This window comes from Condylura cristata, unplaced genomic scaffold (genome assembly GCF_000260355.1).
Source record: "Condylura cristata isolate star-nosed mole 26May11 unplaced genomic scaffold, ConCri1.0 scaffold00002, whole genome shotgun sequence".
In the NCBI taxonomy this organism is placed as follows: domain Eukaryota; kingdom Metazoa; phylum Chordata; class Mammalia; order Eulipotyphla; family Talpidae; genus Condylura; species Condylura cristata.
The window spans coordinates 50,601,251-50,623,281 of record NW_004567103.1 but is presented as its reverse complement, the minus strand read 5'-3'; the positions used below and the strand labels follow the sequence as shown (position 1 = coordinate 50,623,281).

The 22,031-nt window shown below is 36.0% G+C and overlaps 1 protein-coding gene and 1 long non-coding RNA gene across 2 annotated transcripts in view; one reads left to right on the top strand and one right to left on the bottom strand.

The window, feature by feature from the left end:
- Positions 1–22,025, bottom strand: part of GRB14 (growth factor receptor-bound protein 14) — a 105,244-nt gene extending 83,219 nt beyond the window's left edge. Inside the window, exons 1-2 of the mRNA XM_004674597.1 lie at positions 21,726–22,025; positions 20,344–20,476 (exon numbers count right to left, since the gene is read on the bottom strand). Coding sequence (XP_004674654.1) covers positions 20,344–20,476; positions 21,726–21,916 — 324 coding nt within the window. The 5' untranslated portion in view covers positions 21,917–22,025. The remainder of the gene's footprint in view (positions 1–20,343; positions 20,477–21,725) is intronic.
- The window catches only part of LOC105854034, a 9,885-nt gene continuing 9,335 nt past the window's right edge, over positions 21,482–22,031 (top strand). The window contains exon 1 of the long non-coding RNA XR_001145763.1: positions 21,482–21,575. This is a non-coding gene — a long non-coding RNA (uncharacterized LOC105854034). The remainder of the gene's footprint in view (positions 21,576–22,031) is intronic.

The following is a 22,031-nucleotide window of genomic DNA, read 5'->3' as shown; positions in this document are numbered from 1 at the left end:
AAAAAAAACCTACTTTTTTTTAAGATTTATTTATTTATGCTTACAGAATTGGGGTACAGGCCAGCGGTGCAGTGGGTAAGAGGATTCACCAGAGACAGAGAGGGGAACAGGACAGACAGATTGACAAAGCACACTGCTGAGGTTAACCCGTTGTGCCACCAGGGAGAGCTCAAAAAACCTAAATCTTTTGGCAAGTATTTGTCCCTGGGGTAGAGCGACAAGAGAGACATTCTTTTATTTATTTTTTTAAATAAAACTTACCTCAATTTTTTTAAGTTAAATTTATGTATTATTCCCATACAAAATAAGTTTATGAGTCAATATGACCATTTTTATAATTAATCTTCATGTCTCCATATGAGATAAATAGGATGGGTATCATCATCTCTTTATACTGATGAATAAATATGCAGTGTGTCTGCCGCTTCCTCAAAATCTAGCTAATTAGCATTAAGGCAGAACCAACTTCTTTGCCTTTTATTCCAGAATGCTGGTCATGATATTCTCTTATTTTTTTTTAAGAGTTATTTATTTATTCATATGGAACTGGAGTACAGGCTAGAGGCAGTGAGAGGACTCACCAGAGACAGAGTGGGGAGCTGAACAGGCAAACTGATGGAGTACATGACTGAGGTGAGCAGTGGACAAGACAGGAGAGATCTTCTGCGCCATGTGGGTCACCTCTGGGCTCAGGGATAGAACTCGCATTAAGCTGCTAGGGCTCACTTGCAGTGCTGCGCTTTAACCTGCTGTGCCACCAGGGAGGGCCCTGTCCATGATATTACTTCTTGTAAAGTACAGACGTTCCACATAATTATTTAGCATAGGCACATGGGAAACCTTGACTAAGGGCAGGAAGAAAAATTTCTTCTTAAAAATCTTTCTAAGTGATTCTATAGCTATACACTTTTTACATAAATATGTTATACATATTTTAACTTACCCACTAAATATTTTCTGTAAGATTTTATAGGAAAAATAAAATTTATAGAAGTACAAACTAGGGCTGACAGCAGGAGGAGGAGAGTACCCTTACTGTCTCTAAGGTCAGATTTCACATTATATGTCAAAATGAGGTTCTGCCAGCCTTCAGGCAAAGGTTCTTCATGAAAATAGCTTTAATCCTTAAATGTCAAGTTATATCAGACCCACTAACAGTTCCATGTCTGTCTCATTCATCAGAGTGCAATTCAGTATCTATACATGCAAAGAATAAAATACATATTTATTAAGGAAATCAATGAAAGAATAGAACGAGCCCCGATGATCAAATAACTTGAGTACAGAAGATTTTACAAAAAAATAAAATCAATGTTTAAGTACACAAATGGTATTTTCTGTTTGGTAGGGCCTATTCATCCTTTCACTCAAAAACATTTAAGCACACTGTGCCACTATGAACTAGGGCTCCATGGGTGATTAAGACATAATCCCATCCTCAAGAGTGTCAGTCTAGAGGCTGAGAGAGATAGATATAAAAAACAGAGGGGACAGATGTTAGATATTACAAAACCAAATGTGTAAAACAAATGGAATCCACAGAGAATGTGATTCATTTTCCTTGAGGACATTGGGACATACCCTTTTAAAAGGTGCTAATTAATTTTGGGATAGAAAACTATGCCTGGAGGAGAAAGTAAGATGTGGAGTAAGACACAAGGGGAGGGGGAGGGAAGGTTGTCAGAAGTAGCTGCAGAATGCCCATGAGCAATGGTAAAGAGTTTGGGCCCAAAGCCTATCCATTCTACAAGAGATCAAAAGACATTCAAGAATTAACATAGACAAGTGTCATGTTCAGATTAGGTTTTTAGAAAGAGTACTCTAGCAATAACAGAAAAAGACGACAAAGGTATGATTTGCAAGAGATGTTGAGAGGCCACTGAAATAGTGCAGGATAAAATATCATGGGTCTAACTGGAATATGCTCAGTGGAAAAGGCAAACAAGAGCTGCATTTGGTGGTACAAAGGCAACACTCAAGAGAAGACGAATACATGGTGGCGACTGGACAGAGCACACCTTATTTACGGAACATCTCATGTATGGATTTCCACTTGGAATACACTGTAGGTATTTTACTCCAAGGACAGTTATAACTCTAAAACCTTCCCAAACATACAGCAGAATGCATTGATAAGAGGAACATAAATAACAGTTACTTTTTGTAAAACCTATATGGTTACTAAGTTTAGTAAAGCAAGTAGAGCCAAGTTCCACCTTTTAAAATAGTGCATTTGGATAGAATGTGCATCCCAATGGAAGCTTCTAAAGGAAGCTGAAGCCTGACTTAAGAAGTTAATTAATACCTTGATAGTCATTAAAATGCCAGCTGTCTTGAAAAAGGGGGGGGCACTAAGAATACAACAAGATCCTTTACAAAAAAATTACCTTGCTTATTATTCTGTTTCTCTTAAAATTACAGTTTGGAATTCTCTCATAGTTGTGTTTTCCTTCTTGAAGACTTGAAAAATTATGTTAAGTACATTTGCTCTAAAAATGATAAAAATAGCAAAAAGTTTAGAATGACAAAAGCAAAAAAACTGATAAACGTACAGATAACATTTTGTAGAAAATATGTTAACTTGGGAGTTCTTTGCATCTTATTTTTACACTCAAGTCAGGCTCAAGGAAACATAAAAATTACCTTGAACTTTTCAGGACAATTTAGTCTTATCCTTGAAGAAAGCTGGAGTTATCATAGTACAAAATATTCTATTTGAGTGAAGAACTATAGTTAACTTTTTATCAAAAACTAGCAAAAAAAAGATTCCTATTATAGTCTTTAATCCTTGAAATAACCTACAAATCCTTCGTTTATTAATATTATTTTAAGGAATAAAAGTTTTAACATCAAATATATCTTTTATCTTCAGGAACTAATGACAACACACCTATGACTTTTCAGCTGTTTAATAAGTAGTATTGTAACAAGAAAACCAAGAAGTATTATCAAACATCAGCGCAAAAGATAAAAGGGAAAACCAACAGCAAAATATGACATTAAAATTTCGCATACATTTGCATTAAATATACAAGCTAGACATTAGGCAATATACAAGTATTCACATGCTTTAAAAAATGCAGTGCATTTCACCCTTTATAGAACACACACACATACATACACACATATATGTATATGTATAAAACAGAGATAACTGTAATTTTTCACTTACACAATAAAAAAGTTAAGTATTTCAAACTTATGTAAAATGGAACTATGGAGAAAAATAAAATGTATTCCTCCTATCAACGGTTTATAATCAAGTAGAAGTACTTAAAATTTATCTAAATCATAGAAATACTAAAGATGCCACTCAGTTTCCCTAAATGTAAAATTAAACTAACGGATTTAATTAACTATACCAGCTAACAATTTCCAAGAAATAAAATAAATTAGTTTGTTTTTAAAAGAAATATGACAAAAGGAAGGAAAAAGGGAGGGCAAGGAGATTGGGAATGAGAAGAAGAGAAGAAAGAGGAAAAGAAAAGGAAATCACCACCTGAACTTTTAAAAACAGCAAATTATAAAGAAATGAAAAGTCTTTTTCTTGTTATCTAGTAAGAACTAGTGCCTGGGAAGGAGGAAGCTATTAGGAAGGATGGAAAGAACAGTAAAGTCTATACGTTTCTGGAGTACTTAAAAGAAAAGGAGGAGGGGAAACACGGAATTGATCTGAACTAATAAATTTAACCAGAAGAAGCTTTGAACCTCATTTACCAAGTAAAGCACAGTTTCCAACAGCGAACAGCCTGCAGGCGCTTCTCTACTAATCCTCAGGCAGGACGAGACATCTGCCACCAGCTTGTGCAAAGAGCAAGCAAGGTAAGGTGCTCAATCTTACTGCTAACAGAGAGTAGATCCCCGTTCCTCAAAGTCAAATGCAGGGGAGGTTGGGTTCATAGATACCACATTGCCATTCAGAAAGCATCTTCCCGTAGAAAATTGAAGAATATGATGTTTATTTCAAGTACCTCATGTTAGGCAGGTTATATGTTAAATTGAATTTTGAATATCATTATTTCTATGAGAAAATACATTCAAAGTCTGGAATACAAATTATACAGAATTTGGAATGCTTGGAATACAAATTGCAAAACTGTTACATCATCTGTATAGGAAACAAGTATTTATTATTTGTGCAAATGCTTATTTTTCTAATAATATCTACTGAGTTAGAATGTAAAGTGAAACATAACAGTGGAATGTAACTTTTTATAACAGCAGTTAAACACTTTAAAATGGATGGGCTACTTATTCCAGGAACAAATGCTGGTTTGGAGTCCTGCTTGATACTATAAAAATTCTTTGTGTGAAGGTAGTAGTTCTTTAGTTAATGTCTCTAGGCTACTTCTACCTATCTTTATTTAAGCAGTTGGAAAGTGCAAAGTTAATGATGTTATAGGGTCCTTCAGAGGCAAAGGTAAAAAAGTCAGATTAATTTGACTATATGACCACTAAGTTTCTGGATGACCTTAAAGAGAACATATCACTTTATTTATATGGATTGCAAACTTTCCCTTACAAAACAAAATGGTTAAATAAGATGGTCTCCAAAATTTCTTCCAGATGCTATCATCTATTTTCTCTTAAATACTTTGCCTATGTTCTGGTTCCCCCCATTGCTGTCTAACTGTCCCAAAATACAGTGATTTGAAACAATCCATTTACATCATCTCATGAGTTTATGGATCAGATGGGCAAGGTGTGGTAAAGTGATTCTTCAATTCACCTGGTTTCAAAATGGCCACAAGATATTTATTGGTGGTTGGTCTCAGCTGGAAGATCTAAGACAAATAACATATATGTGGAATCTAGAGAAACCCAATCAAAAAGTGATTGGGTAAAGCTCAAGGCTCACGAATAGAAGCTAAATAGAAATAGTTAACAGTCTCCAAGGCTTATATTAAAAAGTGTCATAATGTCACGTTCACTTTATTACATTGGTTAAATAACCATATCCCACCAAGATTCTAGAACAAGACATAAATTCACTCCCAGTGAAAGACATAACAGTATTTATAAGCATTTTTAATCCATCATAATCTTATTTAGGAATGAAACCAACAATGACATTCATGTCTTTACCCAATATTTCATAGAAACTGAACAGATAAAAGAAGGAACAGTTCCTGCCTTCCAAAAAAGGTCACAACTTGACAAAAAGAACAGCAAAGTAGGCTTTCCTTTTCCACATAACCTGCTGACTTTTTCTCTTGTTACTAATAGAGAAGTAATTCATAAAAGCATTTGTGTAAAAATGGCACACAAAAACATACATTCTTACTAAAATACATTAAATAATAAATATGTACATAAGCATATAATAACAAATATATAAAACAGATAAAGACTAAGCCTGGAAAGAAAATGTTTTAGGATTACAGGATTGCTTTCTAGCTTTGTAGTGATATAATATGGTCTAAATGATATGTACATTCAATTATTATGTAAAACACTATGAGCTGTATTCAACAAAAAATCTATTGGAACTTTCTTCCAATTCTACGTTTATAATCATCTAACCCTTTTGCATGTCAAACTCTTAATTTCAACAACCAAAAATATCCAATCTGTAACAGAGGCCAACTAAAGCCATTGTTCAACATATAATGTAAAAATAGGAAAAGAAACATTATTTAAACGTATGCTTAAACATAATTTATTTAAAAATGATTATTTTTCTTCAAATAATTAACTGATAAATACTTCACATGTGCCTTTCTTAAACAAAACATGTTTCAATAAATGATACTTGTGTAATAGTCTAAATGAAGTGAACTGACATACTCATAGTACTCATAATTTATTTATTGCTTAGTTATGAATAACTCATTCTAAAACAATCAGATCACAGATACTGTGGGTATTTTAAACCTGTTCCTTCTACTGCACATACTTGAAACTAACCAGACAAAAACTTATCTCAACAGCGCCCCCCTGTGTGAGCTACTTTAGCCACCACCTTTACAGTCAGGGAATCTTGACAATTCCCATTGTCATAGAGTTTCTTTATTAAACAACAAATACATTTTAGCTTTTATTGTGATGTAATTTAAATTTTAAAAAAGCTAATCAGTTTTGGGGTGAATTAAAAATACTTTAGATTTAACCTCTAGAAAAAAAACATTATAGGATTATAAATATATAGACAGCATTATAGGATCATAAATATATAGAGGATGTACAAGCAACAGAACCACCCTTAATGATGGCGATTTGCCCAATTCTTCCCTGGTTAAGGAGATGTTCTCCAACAGCTGAGCCTGATGGTATCATGATGCTCTCAAAGGTGGTCTATAAACACCTGCATTAGAGTCATAAAACTCTCCTAGGAGATATTTGTTGTAAGTTCTATTACCTCTATTACCTCTGCCTTCCTAGGGAAATAGATTCTCCAGGAATGAAACTCAGAAATCTGCACTTACAGAAAATATTCTAGGTATGAGACATGCCCACAGATGTTTGAGAATTGCCACCTTAAAACATTACATACAAAAACAACTTTTCTAAAATTAAAGGGTAATCACACTGCTAAGTGAAGGATTATTAACTTTTTTTATGGAAATTAATTTGACCGCAAAATAATTTGAAAAATTTCTTGAGCCCACGCTTTAAAAGCCAGTATTCTATGCACCGACATTTGTAGCCCCATTTTGATTTTAAGGACAGATGTTCTGACTTAGTGGCCAAACAGGTTCACAACCAAACTTCTACTATCACTGCAGGTGATCTGGGTTTCCTAGAGGTGAAAAGCTGAGAAAAGGTATTCCTCTCCACTTTATCTATTTTACCTAACAGCTTTCTAGGCCACAGGCAGGTTTTGTACTAACCTTAATCTCAATTAATTCCCAATGAAAATTAATTCAATATTCTTGAGTATAGTAAACTTGTTTAGTCAGAATACAGCAATTCAAGAATTACCCAATGTCCTTTATATAGTTTCTAAAATCATTCAAAAATCCTATAATTAGGCCCTCCCTGGTGGCGCAGCGGGTTAAAGCGCAGCACTAAGAAACTTAAGCCACTTCCGCATGAGTTCTATCCCGCCTGCCCCGGAGGTGACCACATGGCGCGGCAGACCTCTCCTGACCCGCCCGCTGCTCCCCTCAACAGTATACTTCGTCGATCTGCCTGCTCTGCTCCCCACTCTGTCTCTGGTGAATCCTCTCACCCTCCGCATCTCTGGCCTGTACCCCAGTTCTATATGAATAAATAAATAAATCTTAAAAAAAAATCCTATAATTAAAAACACAAGATTTCTGATAGTCTCAGAAACAATAACAAAAAAGGACTTTGACATTTTCTGAAAGGAATACATGAATGCCATAGGAAAGACTCTGGAGACAGAGGGAAATAAATATACATGCATACGTGTGTGTACATACATAAATTCATGCGTATTTATGTATCTCTAGCTCATGTCATGTTAAAAAATACCATAGGAAAAAAATATAGAAAATTCAATAATGAAGAAATATGAATGGCCAGAAGCAAATAAAAAGATGCTCAACCTTACAAGTAATCAAATCAATGCAAATTAACACTATAATTAAATTTCATTACACTCACCACATTGGAAAAACTTTTAAATCTGAAAATACCAGCTGTTGAGGAGAAAGTGTGGCAATAGAGACACACTTGGTGGGTACAACCACTTTGGAGAATAATTTGGCAATATCAAATAAAACTAAATATGCACCTGCTCTAGAGCCAAGCAATTCCACTTTAAATTTTACAAACAGTAGGAAACCTTTGCACACAGGCACAAGAATGTCTTTTTTAATGACAGAAATTAAGATTCTCAATTTTCTTGAATAAAGTACAAATAAATTGTGATGCCTGCAATCAATGAAATAATTTTAAAATAAACTGGATCCCCATTTGTTAACATGGATTAATCAAAAATGTCAAATAAGACAGCAAGTTGCAGAGATGATACACACAATTAATAATACAAATCATTAAAAAAACAGTCCAGCACTATGTAGTGTAGAAATAAGAAAATGATACTCACCAAACTCAGTATCTCTCATAGTAGGGGGCAAGGAGAGACAAACAGAATTGAGAACAAAGGAGTAGAGGCAGAAGTGACCATATATGAACAACCTCCTGTTTCTTTAAAAAGAAAAACATGTACTCTACATATGCAATTATTTCTTGATTCAAAGCTTGTTTTTATATGCTACATGTGATCGAACTTTGAGAATATACTACATGAAATAGGCCAAACATAAAAGGTCACACGTTGCATGATTTCATTTATAAGAAATATCCAGAATAGGTAACTGCACAGCGATAGGAGACAGATCAGTGGTTGCTAGGAGGTGGGGGAAGGGGTGGATAGGGAGTGCTGCTTAATGGATATACAGTTTTCTTTTTGGATGATGGAATTAAATAGAGATGATGATTGGATAACATTGTAAATATACTAAAATGTCACTGAATTACACACTTTATAATGGTTAGTTTTATGTTATATGGATTTTAGCTCCTCAATTTAAAAAAAAAGGTAAAGCATATTGCACTTGTAGGAGTAGAACAAGACTAAAAATAGAGTAATCAGTAAGGAGCCTCTTAAAGTAATTATGAAAGAGATGATTTGGCCTGAACTACTGAAGTAGAAAAGAGGTTGTAAAGAATGGATAAATTCAAGAGTCATTTTACCAAGTGGATTCTGTAACCACTTGGATGAGGAAAGAGAAAAATCAAAGATGAACTTTTTTTTTTTAATTTCTTAGTATGAGTAGAGAGAAGGTCATTCTCAATGACAGGAAGTATAGGATCAAGTTTAAGACAATGTATTAAGTCTGTTTAGAATATGCTGAATTTGAGATATCTATTTATTGTATAAGTAACAATATCTATCAGGTAGTTGGAATAAAGACTATTATTTTTATTTATTTTTCATAAATCTATTTACATTATTGTGAATTTTATAACAATGTTGACTTCCCTCTCCCTCTCTCTTCAGGAATGAAAACTGTTATGTACAGTAAATATGCAGTGGAGGCTATGAGATCATCTCAGCAATAAAATTAAAACAAAAACTGCTAAGACAAAACACTAAAGAACACCAAAATCAAAACCCTACAGTAAAGAACTAGGAGAAGTCCAGAAAGTTTCCAGAAGGAAAGAATAGTCAAAAATGTCTTAAACTACAGGTAGGTCAAAATAAGGACTAAAATAGGTGTTTAGGAATAAAAGTTGTCAGTCTTTAGTATGCCGTTTTCATGAGCCATTAAAAAAAAACAAAAAACAACCTCAAACAACACAATATCCACAATGTTAATGATATAGGTACCAAAAAGATCAAGAAAGCTTTAGAAAGGAAGAATTTTGATTAGAGAAGAACTAAAGAAAAAGAGAGGTGATAGTCAATCTTTCAAAGAATTACAAAGAGCCACTTTCCAAAGAACCAAAAATGGCACTAGTATTTCTCACATTTTCCACCAGAACTACCAAAAATGCAAAAGTAAGTAAACAGCTCTTGCCATCTCTGAGTAGGCAATAACTCTCAGGTATTTAATTTGTTTCTAAAAAAATCCATGCAAACTCATAAGAGTTAAACAGTGTTTAATATAAAATGCCCCCCTTCCATTTTTAATTAAAACTACTGCTTGAGCAAGGTATTCCATGTTTGTCATGCAACTTTCCATATGGCCCTCCCACAATCCCCACACATCCATATGCATATATTCATCACATGCTTTGGGAACTATGAAGAAAGGGGGTTCATTCCACAAGAATGACATCATTTGGAAACCTTTGCAGAGAGCATCTGTAGAAACACAAATCCCATTAGCTGCATGACCTGTAAACATTTCTCACGTCCACTTTTCTTAAAACTAATGCTTTCAACCTTCAAAGTATGTTTTAGACAAGATGGAATGTGATGGTTACAGCCATGCAGCAAAGTCTTTCATTATACTGCTTTCTCCTCCTTGACTCAAGATTCCTAATTTACCAAGTACTACTCTTTACATGGAGGTTGACAGAATACCTTCCAATACTCAATCTTTTCTCCAAACTTCTCCCCTATATTTCACAAGGTGTAGACATGGTTTTGTAAAGGGGCCCTTGCCTTTGGGACAAAGGCAGGTTCAGCCTAAATGAGGTCATTAAAACAAAACATCAAGTTCCCAGTGCCCTAAGATTCCAAGCCAATGACCTACAGAGTGTTCCAGCTGATCTTAATTTCCCTGGCACAGCACAGTTAGAGTACTGTAATATAATGCAAAATGTCTCTAAAGAGAAACTAGATACTAGGCCAAGTCTTGCCAATACACGGTTAAATAATACCAAAGTACCCCTTTCATCTGAATACTAGGCTTCACACGCATATGTCACCCTTCCCAAGGATGAAAGTGATCTTCCACTTGAATGTGGGTTGACTGAAAAGCTTTTACTGGACTCAGCCCCATAAAGTATACATGCTTTTTAACCTTTTTAACTGGCACACATGTGCTCGTAAGACTAAAAATGCTTACAACGGGACCAAAGAGACAAAGAACAGAATTAATCTGAGCAAGGGAAATCCAAATTTAGAATGTGCTAATAGTGGTAAATCAATACTCAAAATATTTTCCTGACTAGGATCTCTTTTAATATCTAACAATATCAGATCCACCCCAGTAACTAAACTAAATTTCACTTTACTATGTTCCCTTTTTGGTCTATATCATTTGTATTAAAATAGTAATACTTTTCCAAATATTGCCTCGTTTATTCCCTTAAGTAACAACCACTTCTTAACCCTTCTTTCATTTGGTTATTCTTTTCATGCTTTATTTTTTTGCTTCCAATAGTTTTAAATACTTAAAAAAAATTGTCAAAGCAACACTGGTTTACCCAATATGTAGGTTTCAAGTATATAGTATGACTATAATCAACATCTGTATCTGCTACCTTCTGATCCCCACATCAAAAGTCAAATTCAAGTATCAGGCATTACTAGATTGAGTGTAGTAAAAGGCAGAAAATACATATGTGTGAACATGTATGTCACATGATAAGTGTTAGAAAAATTTGGCTAGGAGAGAGGAAGGAATGCGACGATGACAGAAGACAATTCCACCTGAACAAATGGCTTTTAATGATCCAAGAAATCATTTAGGGTCTTTGTAATGTAACTGAAAGCAATTAATTAGAAACCACCAGACTTGAAAAAAAAAATTGTTGCTCAGTCAGATTCATTTACTTTCTCAAATTCTGAAGAGTTTATCAACAAGGTTTTACCATTAATAGTATGATACTCTTTCACTTAAATGCACTTTCTTCAAACTAATGACTTCAGACAAATTGGGGGTGGGGTGGGAGAGGACATTATTAATTTTATCATATCTTGTCCAAACCAGAACACTGGTGAGGTTTTGTTGATTTCTTTCCTATTTTTCTTAATAAAATATGTTTGATCTTAAAATGTTTTAAAAATATTTTCATCAGAGGGGGCCTCCTTGGTGGTGCAAGAGGTTAAGTCACAGCATTATGAAGCAATCCACAGCCACTGCTGCATAAATTTGATCCCCAGCCAGAGAGCTGACCCTCTTGGCGCAGCAGACCTCTCCTGTCTCAACTGCTGCTCCCCTCAGCAGTGTATTTCAGTAGATCTGTCTGTTCTGCTCACCACTGTTTCTGATGAATCTTCTCACCCCTTTCACCTCTGGCTTGCACCCCAGATCTTGTATGCATAAATAAATAAACCTTTAAAAATATATTTTCATCAGATATTTAGGGCTGTAAATTTAGTTTATTCCATTTAAGGGAAATGTCAATTACATAACTGGAAAAGTCAGTCCTTATTCTCAAATGAGATAGTCTATCAGAGGAATTCAAACGAAGGAATCAATATGCAGTCTGTGGCGAAAAAAAATTTTAAACATTGAAAAATAAGTTATGGATTACATTTTAAAGCAGAAATAACTTTAGTCAAAATTTAAGTGAAAAACTAGGAGTTCTGAGAAGCATAATAATGCACCAGAAAGGGTATGAAATTCCTTTGTTAATTATGTGAGTCTACATTTCTACCTTGATTTTCAGCTTTCTGTGTAATTAAATAAAAATCAAGTACAAAATTAGAAATCATTCCATTAGTTATAGTATTTATCAGGATAAAAATTCTTAACCTGGAAAGGTAATAACATATAATTTTAAAAAATTAGTCTAGCAGCTATCATCTTTTTAATTAGCAGAAAATGGAAAATATTAAAGTACTTATGCTGACACAGTATAGTAATTGTATGGCATTGTAATAAATATTTCATGATGTGATTTGATAAGACAGGATTTAACCACCATGTTAAATAACACACATGCAGGTGAATAAATCAAGATACAGGACACAATAGTATCATGGACAGAAGCAGACTTTTAGCAGTGACCTTAATGTAGAATATATATATTTATGTTGTGTTTCAGTGATACTCACCTGAAACTTAAATATTTAAATTATGTAACATGAAGTAATATAATTTTACTTTAATAAAAATAAAATATAATTTGGAAATCATGTACAACTTACAGCCTTGAGTTTTATTTAATTCAGCTTGAAAAACTTGACAGTCTCAGAAAGAAGTTATTACATTTAAAATATCAATTACTGAATGTTGTAGATGCTGTGGCATACACTCAGTCCTCTGCCCCTTTTCATGACCTAGGAAGTCATTATCCTCGCTATTAGAATGTCAACCACTAGGTTCTGACTAAGTCTTTCCACTGAACTAGACTGAAGGAAGTTGCAATACCCGAAGCCTGACCCTTCCTGGGCACACCAAGCCAAATGGCTACATTCTGAACAATTCTTTAGGGCCATCCTAGCTCCAGAGCACCTGTGGGATCATCGAAGACCTCTGCTGTGGCTGCATGCAAATCTAGGCTCCAAGTCATCTCTGAAGTCTTTATATGGAGTGCCAGAAAGCTCAAATCCCCAGTCTGATCATCACTACTCAAATATCCATCATATATACTAATACAATGAACTGTAATACTGTTCCTTATAAGCTGCCATTTTTAAAGAAATGTTGATAATACTGCAAAAAAAAAACTTTTTATATTAAGAACCACATTTATGTTTTTATGTTGAACCATGAATGGCTCCAATTTTCCTTCTCTTGATGGAATATAATATACAACCCTGGGGAGAAAAAGAAGAGAAGCATAGCTTTCAAAGAAGTGAAAAACAAAACGCAAATTGAAGATAAAGGTTGGACAGGAAATGTACCCTGAAAATTAACCAAAAATTAGATGCAACCTCAAATTGGAACTAAAACCTTCACAAACAGAATGGCTGCTAAAGGAGTTAAGTTTTTAAAACAGCAAGAAGAAATAGTGTCTGTTCCACATGAAGATAGCTAGCATGAAATAAAGGCGGATCCTAGTCGGTAACGCTTGCCATTAGTGTCTAAGGGGATCTCATTAAGATGTAAGCTCAGGACAAGCCAAGGCAAACAACTATCACTGAGGTATGGCATCAAACAAAACTTCTGTGAAGTAACTGGACTTTAAGTAAATTAAGTAAACAGAGTTGAAAAAATTGGCTAAATCAGCCAAAACAGTCATATGTATTTGGTAAGATCTGTTTTTGTGCCTTTTTTTTAGTTTGAGAATTTTTCACACTCTGTACAGTTTTCCCTCACCCCACCTCCAGTTATATACCTGTACTGATCCTATAATTCCTGCTCATAGAAAAATTCCCATAATACCTCAAGTGGTAGCCCAAGGCCCCTAGATCCCTAGCCACAGATGACTCACAGATGGACACATCGACAATTACCTTTCTGCAGATATAGATTCCAGTCACTTACCAAGTGTACAACCACTAGCAGAAGGAACTATTTATTCCAATAATGATGGCCATTGAGGTTACATACACTAACATGTACTAACATATAATCAATACTTAGAGAAATGTCAGAGAATGAAATAGATTCAGAAAGAGCATCAGAATCTATGTGCTGGGCTTGTGGGAGAATAAAAGAGAAAGAACTGAAAAAGTGGCTACCTTGATTTTTGCTGACTTTTAAATTCCCAACTCCAATCTTCCATGAGATCAATGAACTTTTGGCCTTCAGGTACTATAACATAACCTTTCAGGTCAGTTCATGTGGGGCTCTGTTTCCTCTAAAGAATCAATATCTGGCTAAGACACCAACTAAAGTCCATTTGTTAATATTCCTACCTTTTCTCAAATAATGAAATTGTCCATGATTTTGAAAGGTCAGACTGCCCAGTCTTAAAGTGAACTCTCCAGCCCTGATTTTGTACATATGTCAGAGGAAAAAAAAAAGAAGAAATCAAATTCATGAGGACATTGTTATTCAGTGGGTATATAAAAGGCCAAGTCTCTCTCTCTCTATATATATATATTTTAAAGATTTATTTATTTGTGCATACAGAACTGGGGTACAGGCCAGAGGCTCAGGGGCGGTGAGAGGCTTCACCAGCAACAGAGCGGGGAACAGAACAGGCAGATCAAGGAAGTACATTGCTGAGGGGAGCAGCTGGAGGATCAAGAGAGGTCTGCTGCACCATGTGGTCACCTCCAGGGCAGGCGGGGATCGAACTCATGCAGAAATGGCTTTAGATTCTTGGTGTTATGCTTTGACCCGCTGAGCCACCAGGGAGGGCCCAAGTCTCTATATTTTTAACAAGAATTCCTGCTGCTTCTGAGGAAGGTGGTCCAGTGACTACATTTTGAGAAGTATTGCTCTGAAGCCTGCTTCAATATCCCACAGGTTTTTGTGTACTTTCAAATGCTTCTTTGAAATAATGATATTCATCTAGTGCCAACATTCAAATTGCTATTGGGAAGACCTCTTTGTCTTAAACCCCAATAGGAGCAAGTATTATTTCTAACACTTCTTCTGCATATATATGAGATATGCATTTCATTTCATGTTAAAAAGGTATTTTATAAGATAGTTTAGGAGGATCTAAACACAACTGATGTCTCCATGTGAAAATCTAAATTTCCAAAAAGCAAATTTAAAGACTTTTGAAATATAATTGGTTCATAATTTAAAGATTTTATGAATCATTACAACTGAGAAAACTTGATTATGGATGGTCTAAAATGATAACAAGAAATTACTGTTATTTTTGTTAGAAAATAATGGCATTTTTGGTTACCTAAGAAAATGTACTTATCAAAGATGAACACAAAACCAGACAGGGATGCAGTGACACAAAGTACAGAATTTGCTTTAGAGTAATTTAACAATGATAATAAAATTTCTTGAAGGAATAGATTAAGGAAATGAAGCAAACCTTGATAATTGCTGCATGTGAGAAATGAGAATATGGGGGCACAATTTACTGCTTTCTTCTGTGTATGTTGGAAAAACCAGCAGATAAGAGTTCAGTAAATGAAACACTCACGCGAGATTTCTATGGGACCACACATACAGGGTCAAAACTATACAAACCAGGACATTACTGACATCACAGGAATGACATCAAAGGCATTTTAATTTGGAGAAAAAGATAAATTTATCTCATGATAGACTGACATGAGAGGAAAAAGAAATCAAAGGGAGAGTATGTAGAAAAATAATTTCCTAATTATTTAGAAGATTTTTCCTAAGGTATCGCTATCTTTTCTGTCTATCACTAGATAAGTTTATCTCTTTCTCCAAATAAAAAAAAAAAACAAAAACCTTAATATAAGCCCTCCCTGGTGGCACAGCACTTAGAAGCTAAAGCCACTTTAGCATGAGGTTGACCCCCGCCCCCCAGAGGTGATCCACATGGCACGGCAGACCTCTCCTGACCCACCCATTACTCCCCTTAGCAGTTTACTTAGTTCATCAACCTGTTCTGCTCCCCACTCTGTTTCTGATGAATCCTCTCACTGCCCCTGCACCTGAGACTTGTATCCTAGTTCTGTATGCATAGATAAATAAATCTTTAAAAAAAAAAAAATTAATGGAGAATAGACCAGAAGCAGTGTGATGAGGGACAAGAACATTGGGATGTAATAATTTCCTTTATGGGTAAATATTTCACTTATGATTTTTGCATTAAAAAAATCTTTATTATGGGCCCTCCCTGGTGGCGCAGCGGGTTAAAGCACAGCACTGAAAATCTAAAGCCGCTTCCGCATGAGTTCGATTCCCGCCTGCCCCGGAGGTGACCACATGGCGTGGCAGACCTCTCCTGACCCGCCCGCTGCTCCCCTCAGCGGTGTGCTTCGTCAGTCAGCCTGTTCTGTTCCCCGCTCTGTCTCTGGTGAAGGCTCTCGCCACCCCCGGGCCTCTGGCCTGTACCCCAGTTCTGTATGCACAAATAAATAAATCTTTAAAAAAAAAAATCTTTATTATTACAACATCCTGGCATTCTTATGAATATGGACTGAAGAGTAGTAAGTCTTACTTGATGATAAACCAATCTACATGACAGATTTTTCATCACAATTTTAGGGAAAGTTTGGAGAAGAAAGCTACAGGAAACAAACTAAAAAAAAAAAATAGAAAGATACAGCTATATTTGAAGAAGGAAAAAAATGCAACTCCTTAGATGAATATTAACAAATTGCATTGCCACCCCTGTGCTTGTATTAAGGACAGAGTTGTTGCAAATAACACTGAAACACTGATATAGATTATTATTTAAATACTATTCTTATTGCTCTTTATTTTTATGGAAATATGCCTGCCTTAAAAAAGACTGTCAAAGATGAAGGAATCCAGATGTTAGTCCTAGCTTTGATAGTCACAAAGCATTAAGTCTCGATTTCCTCATCTGTGAAAGAATATTAGATCATCTCAAATATCTCTTCTAACTCAGCTTGAACCTTCCACAGTTTGTGAGAGGTGTTTTATATCTCAAAAATCTTCAAAGGCTTTATTCTGTATTAAACTATATAGTCCTAGGGACAATTAACAGGGATACTACACAAACTGAGGCCAAACACAATTAATTACCTGGGGGAGACAAACTCAAAACAAAAAATGATTCTGCTGCTTTGGATTAAAGATCTCTGTTCTTTCCCTTTCTTCAAGTCCTAAGTATTAACGAATGATTTCTTGTTACATTTCAATCAAAAGTAGAAAAAAAAATCACTAAATCCTAATTAAGTCACTTTCATCAACAAATTTGATTGCAAATTACTTTTCTGGACTATGTATGTAAAGGAACATATATTTTAAATGTGCTTTATTAATAAACATAAAGGAACTATATGTGATCCATATTATGAAAAGAGGGAGAGAGAATAAAGAATCCATATTTTATGTCATTCTAGCTCTCAGTTTAAAATAAAAATACTGAAAGCCTACCATTATGTATTCATTGGGACATTTTGCAAAAATGGATAAAATACTCTCTATCTGTGGCTGCAATGTACTCATGCACTAAGTAAGCATCTCAAAGTGTTAAAAAAAAAATTTATGGCCTATAAAATGATTTTTGACTGTGGTTTTAAAACATGGAATTTAACAATTTAACATTTTAAACCAATATTCCTTCAAACTTTCTGGTCATCTATTTATAAATAACAAATGCAATTCTTTATTTTTCCAATGGCCCAGTAAAATGAGTGGAATGGGTAAACAATACAAATGAATAAGCCAATATAAAAAAAAAAAAAGACATCATCTTTGTATTTCAACCATAAATAGTATTCAATAGAAACCTGTCACATACAGTCATTTACAACCAAAGATCAGCGCTAACTGGTTCAGAAATACCATCTGGTAAGGGGGTAGTCTGTGTCATAAGATACTCAACTTGGGGAACTATTCACATAGTTGTATTCTCATACTCTCACTCATTCCATATTACTGGGCATACACAAAAGGAGAAAGTCAAAGGATTGGTCAGCTATCAATACAAAGTCTAAGTAGGAAAAAGAAAGTATTAAAAATTTCAAGAGACTTCTGATCCCCAGGACGGCATATATACCACTTCATAGAACCCCCAACGCTTGGGCCATGGAAGGTATCAAAAAGAAGGGTATTTTTGGGTGGGAACCGCCTCTGGCCCTAGTATCCAGGAGTCCAGCCAGAACTCTGCTCATGAAACAGCACAGATGCATCAGAGGGACAGTGCTCTCTGGTTTTTTGGTTTTTTATTAGAGATTCCCCCCACCCCCATGCACAGTTTTATCCTCCAGCCTCCATATACCATATCTGTAATTCCTGCTCATAGAATAAGTCCCATAACCCTTGTTGAACAAGCAGTAGTCCAAGGTTCCTAGTTCCTCTTAGCCACAGATGACTGAGTAAGAGCTGGATACACTCAACTATTGTCTTTCTGCAGATACAGATTCCTGTAACTTACCAAGTGTACAACCACTAGCAGAAAGAGCTATTTATTCCAATAATGATGGCCATTGAGGTTACTGACACAAACATGTACTAACATATAATCAATACTTCAAATGAAATGGATTTAGAAAGAGCATCAGAGTCTAAGTGCAGGCTTGTGCTCTCTGAAAACAGGACACAAGGTGAGGGCAAGAAAAGGTACAGTCAACAGTAACAGCATTCTCTTCCCCATTGGCCAATTTGCTAAACCTAATTTGAAGAAATGATGTCACCCTCTAACATTAGATGTCTTACTCTAATTTGATGACTATCCATACTCAGCAAACACTCAGACTTGATCCTGACCCAAATATCCACTTTCTCCTCCTACCATTAACAGAAGCATACAATACTTGGTGTCTCTATATGCAATTCAAAACCTGCCCACATAGGCATAGTCATTTTCCCAGTATCCCTTCAAAAAATAAAAATGAGAGCAAGCCAGTCTTTTCTCCCTCTATTCCCTACTTCTCCTAACCCTAACCTAACCCCAAATCAAAGCCTTATCTTGATTAACACCCTTTGGGAGCATTTACTATGCAGACCCTCCATAAATAGGAAAATAATCTACTAAATTCTCCCAAGTGACTAGTATGTCACCATCAAACATTTTCTTTTACCATTCTGGGTCACACAGACATTCCAGGGTCAATTTTTTTCTACCATCATGACATGCAGTCAGATCTGTCATTTGTGCTGCCATCTTATAGCCTAATCCAAAAGACAAGCTCTCAAAGAGGATGTTTCAGAAGGCCTGCTTTTCCCTTGGGCTCTAACTTCAACACTCACGCTGACAACAAACCTCAAGAAAATCTGCTTGATCATCTTCTGGTCCAAAGTCACAGTCACACCCACTTATGGACTTGCCTCCTCCATCAAAGACTCAAAATCAGAACATATCTCACCTCTGGGAATATTTATTCCCTCTTTCTCCAATTCTTCTCCAAAAAGCACATACACCACCTAAACTTCAAACTACCCCTTAACCCCTCCTTAAAAAAGGTACATATGGCTTTTTATACCATGTTTCCATTAAAACACAAATGTTACATCGTATGTTTCCCTACCACACTATTTCTATTGGCGTGTAATGTTGTCAAGAATTTATCTATTTCCTAAGGTATTTCCTCCATTCCTAAAATTATAAACATATACTATTGAGTTTATCACAGGCAATTAAAGTACCGGAAAAGAGAACAATAGATGGGGGAAAATTATCACCTGTCTTCCCCGCCCTGTTCATTATCCCTCTCCTCACTGCAAACCTCGAACTGTTCAAATTTATTGTTTCTATCCTTGCAAGAACAAGGTTCACTTTGCCTACTGAATCCTTTCTTTGTTTTGCTGTTTCAGAATTGGAAGTGTATTAAAAAGAGATGAAATTATTCTATATTACATTGATTTTTTTTTTCATAAAATGTATAATCATGATGGATCTCCCCATAGTTACTTGGTCCTTGAAATCAAATTTGTTAAGTCAGTCTCAAACAAGCTGAAAAATAACGGAAATTATAAAAATAAATTCTATTTTCTAACCATCACTTACAAGTCATCTGCAGCCTGAAACCTCCAACTTGAGGAATTTACTGAAATGAAGACATGTCAAATCCTAAACTCCAATTACCTTTTGCCATAGAGTCACTACATCACTTTCCTCTAGTCAAATAGGCTGGCTTGTGTTAAAATGTTAAAGATTAAAGAAGGCATTAAAGGAACCTGTAAATCCTTTCGCACCCCAATAACACTGATATTCCTTCAATTACTGACTTATCACATATAACATTCCACCAATCCTGTAAATAGTTCGCAGAACTCTGTAAATATTTCCTTACCTAATCCATCCCAAATTCCATTAAGAAAGTTACAACAGTTCCATTATACAGCTATGAAAACCGAGGTTCTAAAACAAATTGCCATGATTTGTCAGTCATACAGCAATTTATAGTAGGCCTTTGTTCATATTGCAAATTATTAAATATCTGAGAGTCCATATGAGTTTAAAACTCCTAAGATTTTTCAATTAGAAATATTTTTAAAGGCATACCTGCTTTTTCCTTGAATTTGCTTTGGGAAAGAGGCCTGCTGACAACACGGATGTAAATGGAGAACAGCATAGCTCAGGAAAGGGGTTTGGAATAGATGGCATTTCTAGAACATCAAGATCTTTCTTTTTTCTCCTACATCAAGAGAACATAGGATGTAATTTACATAAAACAGAATGTAAAATATAATTGCTGTCAGAATTAAAAAGTTAAGAAAAACACATAACACTGTGTGGCAACACTAATATTATATTAAGTATATAGAAAACATCTGTGATGTACTTTTTGTGGGTCAAAATAAAATGTCAGTTGTTTTAAATGAAACTTCTCTAATATACTTTTGTTTGGCCTTAAGAAATCACTGGGCATAGAGAATCTATTTGCAGAACTTTTGATAATCCTGGCCAAAATTTGACTATATAATTACTGATGCAAAAACCATTCTTAAGAATTAGACATTGCTATACAGCTATTAAATTGACAAAATCTATAAACATTTAGTGAATACACGATGCTATTTTACTAATCACTTTTGGAAGTTATAGCTTATTAATTATAGCTATGGTTCATCTCACTTCAAATTTCATTCACAATGTTGCCCACACACAGTCTGTTGATTTTGCAAGTGCTTATAGATACTAAACCGCAAGGCAGTGTTTTGAAGAGGTAAGTGAATAGAACTTGCTAGTATACATGTACTCCAGTCCACTGCAGAGTAATTTTAACTTTAGTGAAGTTGAAGCACTTTGAAAATTTAAAGAAAAAAAAAGTACCATTTAAAAGTAAGACTATAAACGACTATAGATTTTTGTATTGCTGCAGCCTTTTTCTTTTCTAAAGTACGTGCAAAATTGTGAACTCTAAAGGCACTTAGAGCTGAATGCTATGGAGATTGGGAAACCTTTTAAAGCCTCTATTCTTTCCTGCTGCACAGCAAGACTGCTCAAATTTCAATCCGTGCTTTGCTTCTCCAGGGTCGCTGTAAGACTCTGTGGGTGGTGAACTCATTTATGCTGCGATTTTTAAATATATAAAATAAAAGGGGTTGTTTATTTTTTAAAGCCGGTCCAAGAAGAAAGGAGGAAAGGGTTGAAGGGTTGGGAGGGGGGGGTAGTCTTCCAGGAGCTTGGCCTCCTAGTTCACACCGAACGTCTGAGACGAGGACCGGGAGCTCTCAATGAAACGGTGATGCTATTTATAAGGCGTCGGGAGATCGCAATGTCCTGCTGATCCGGTAGGCGCCAGCTCAAAGGGAATTGTCTTCAGAGACTTTCACAAACTTGGCCCAGCTCTGGGCACATGGTTCACCCCCTAGGACCGCCTCCTCACCCCCCAGCCGGCTGCCAAGCCAGGACACTCCCCCGCGCCCTCCGGGGCTGCCTACCTGTCTGCGGCACAGCCGCGGGTCGAGTCCGGAGCAGGCAGGAGCGCCCGCGCGTGCAGCCAGGGGGCTGGCGCCAGGTCGCGGGCGTCGCCCCTCCCCTGGGCAGCGCCGCACACCTGGGCGGCCAGCGGCGAGTCCCGGGCAGCCGCCCTGCCCGCGGCGCTCTGCCCATCTTGCAGGGAAGTGGTCATTGTCGCTGGCCGGGGGGCTCGAGCGTCATGGGAGACCCGGCGGGGGGACGAGGAGGTCGGGTGGCGGGAGGCGAGGTGCGAGCCGGGCAGCCCGGGCGCGCTGCAGGTGCGGTGG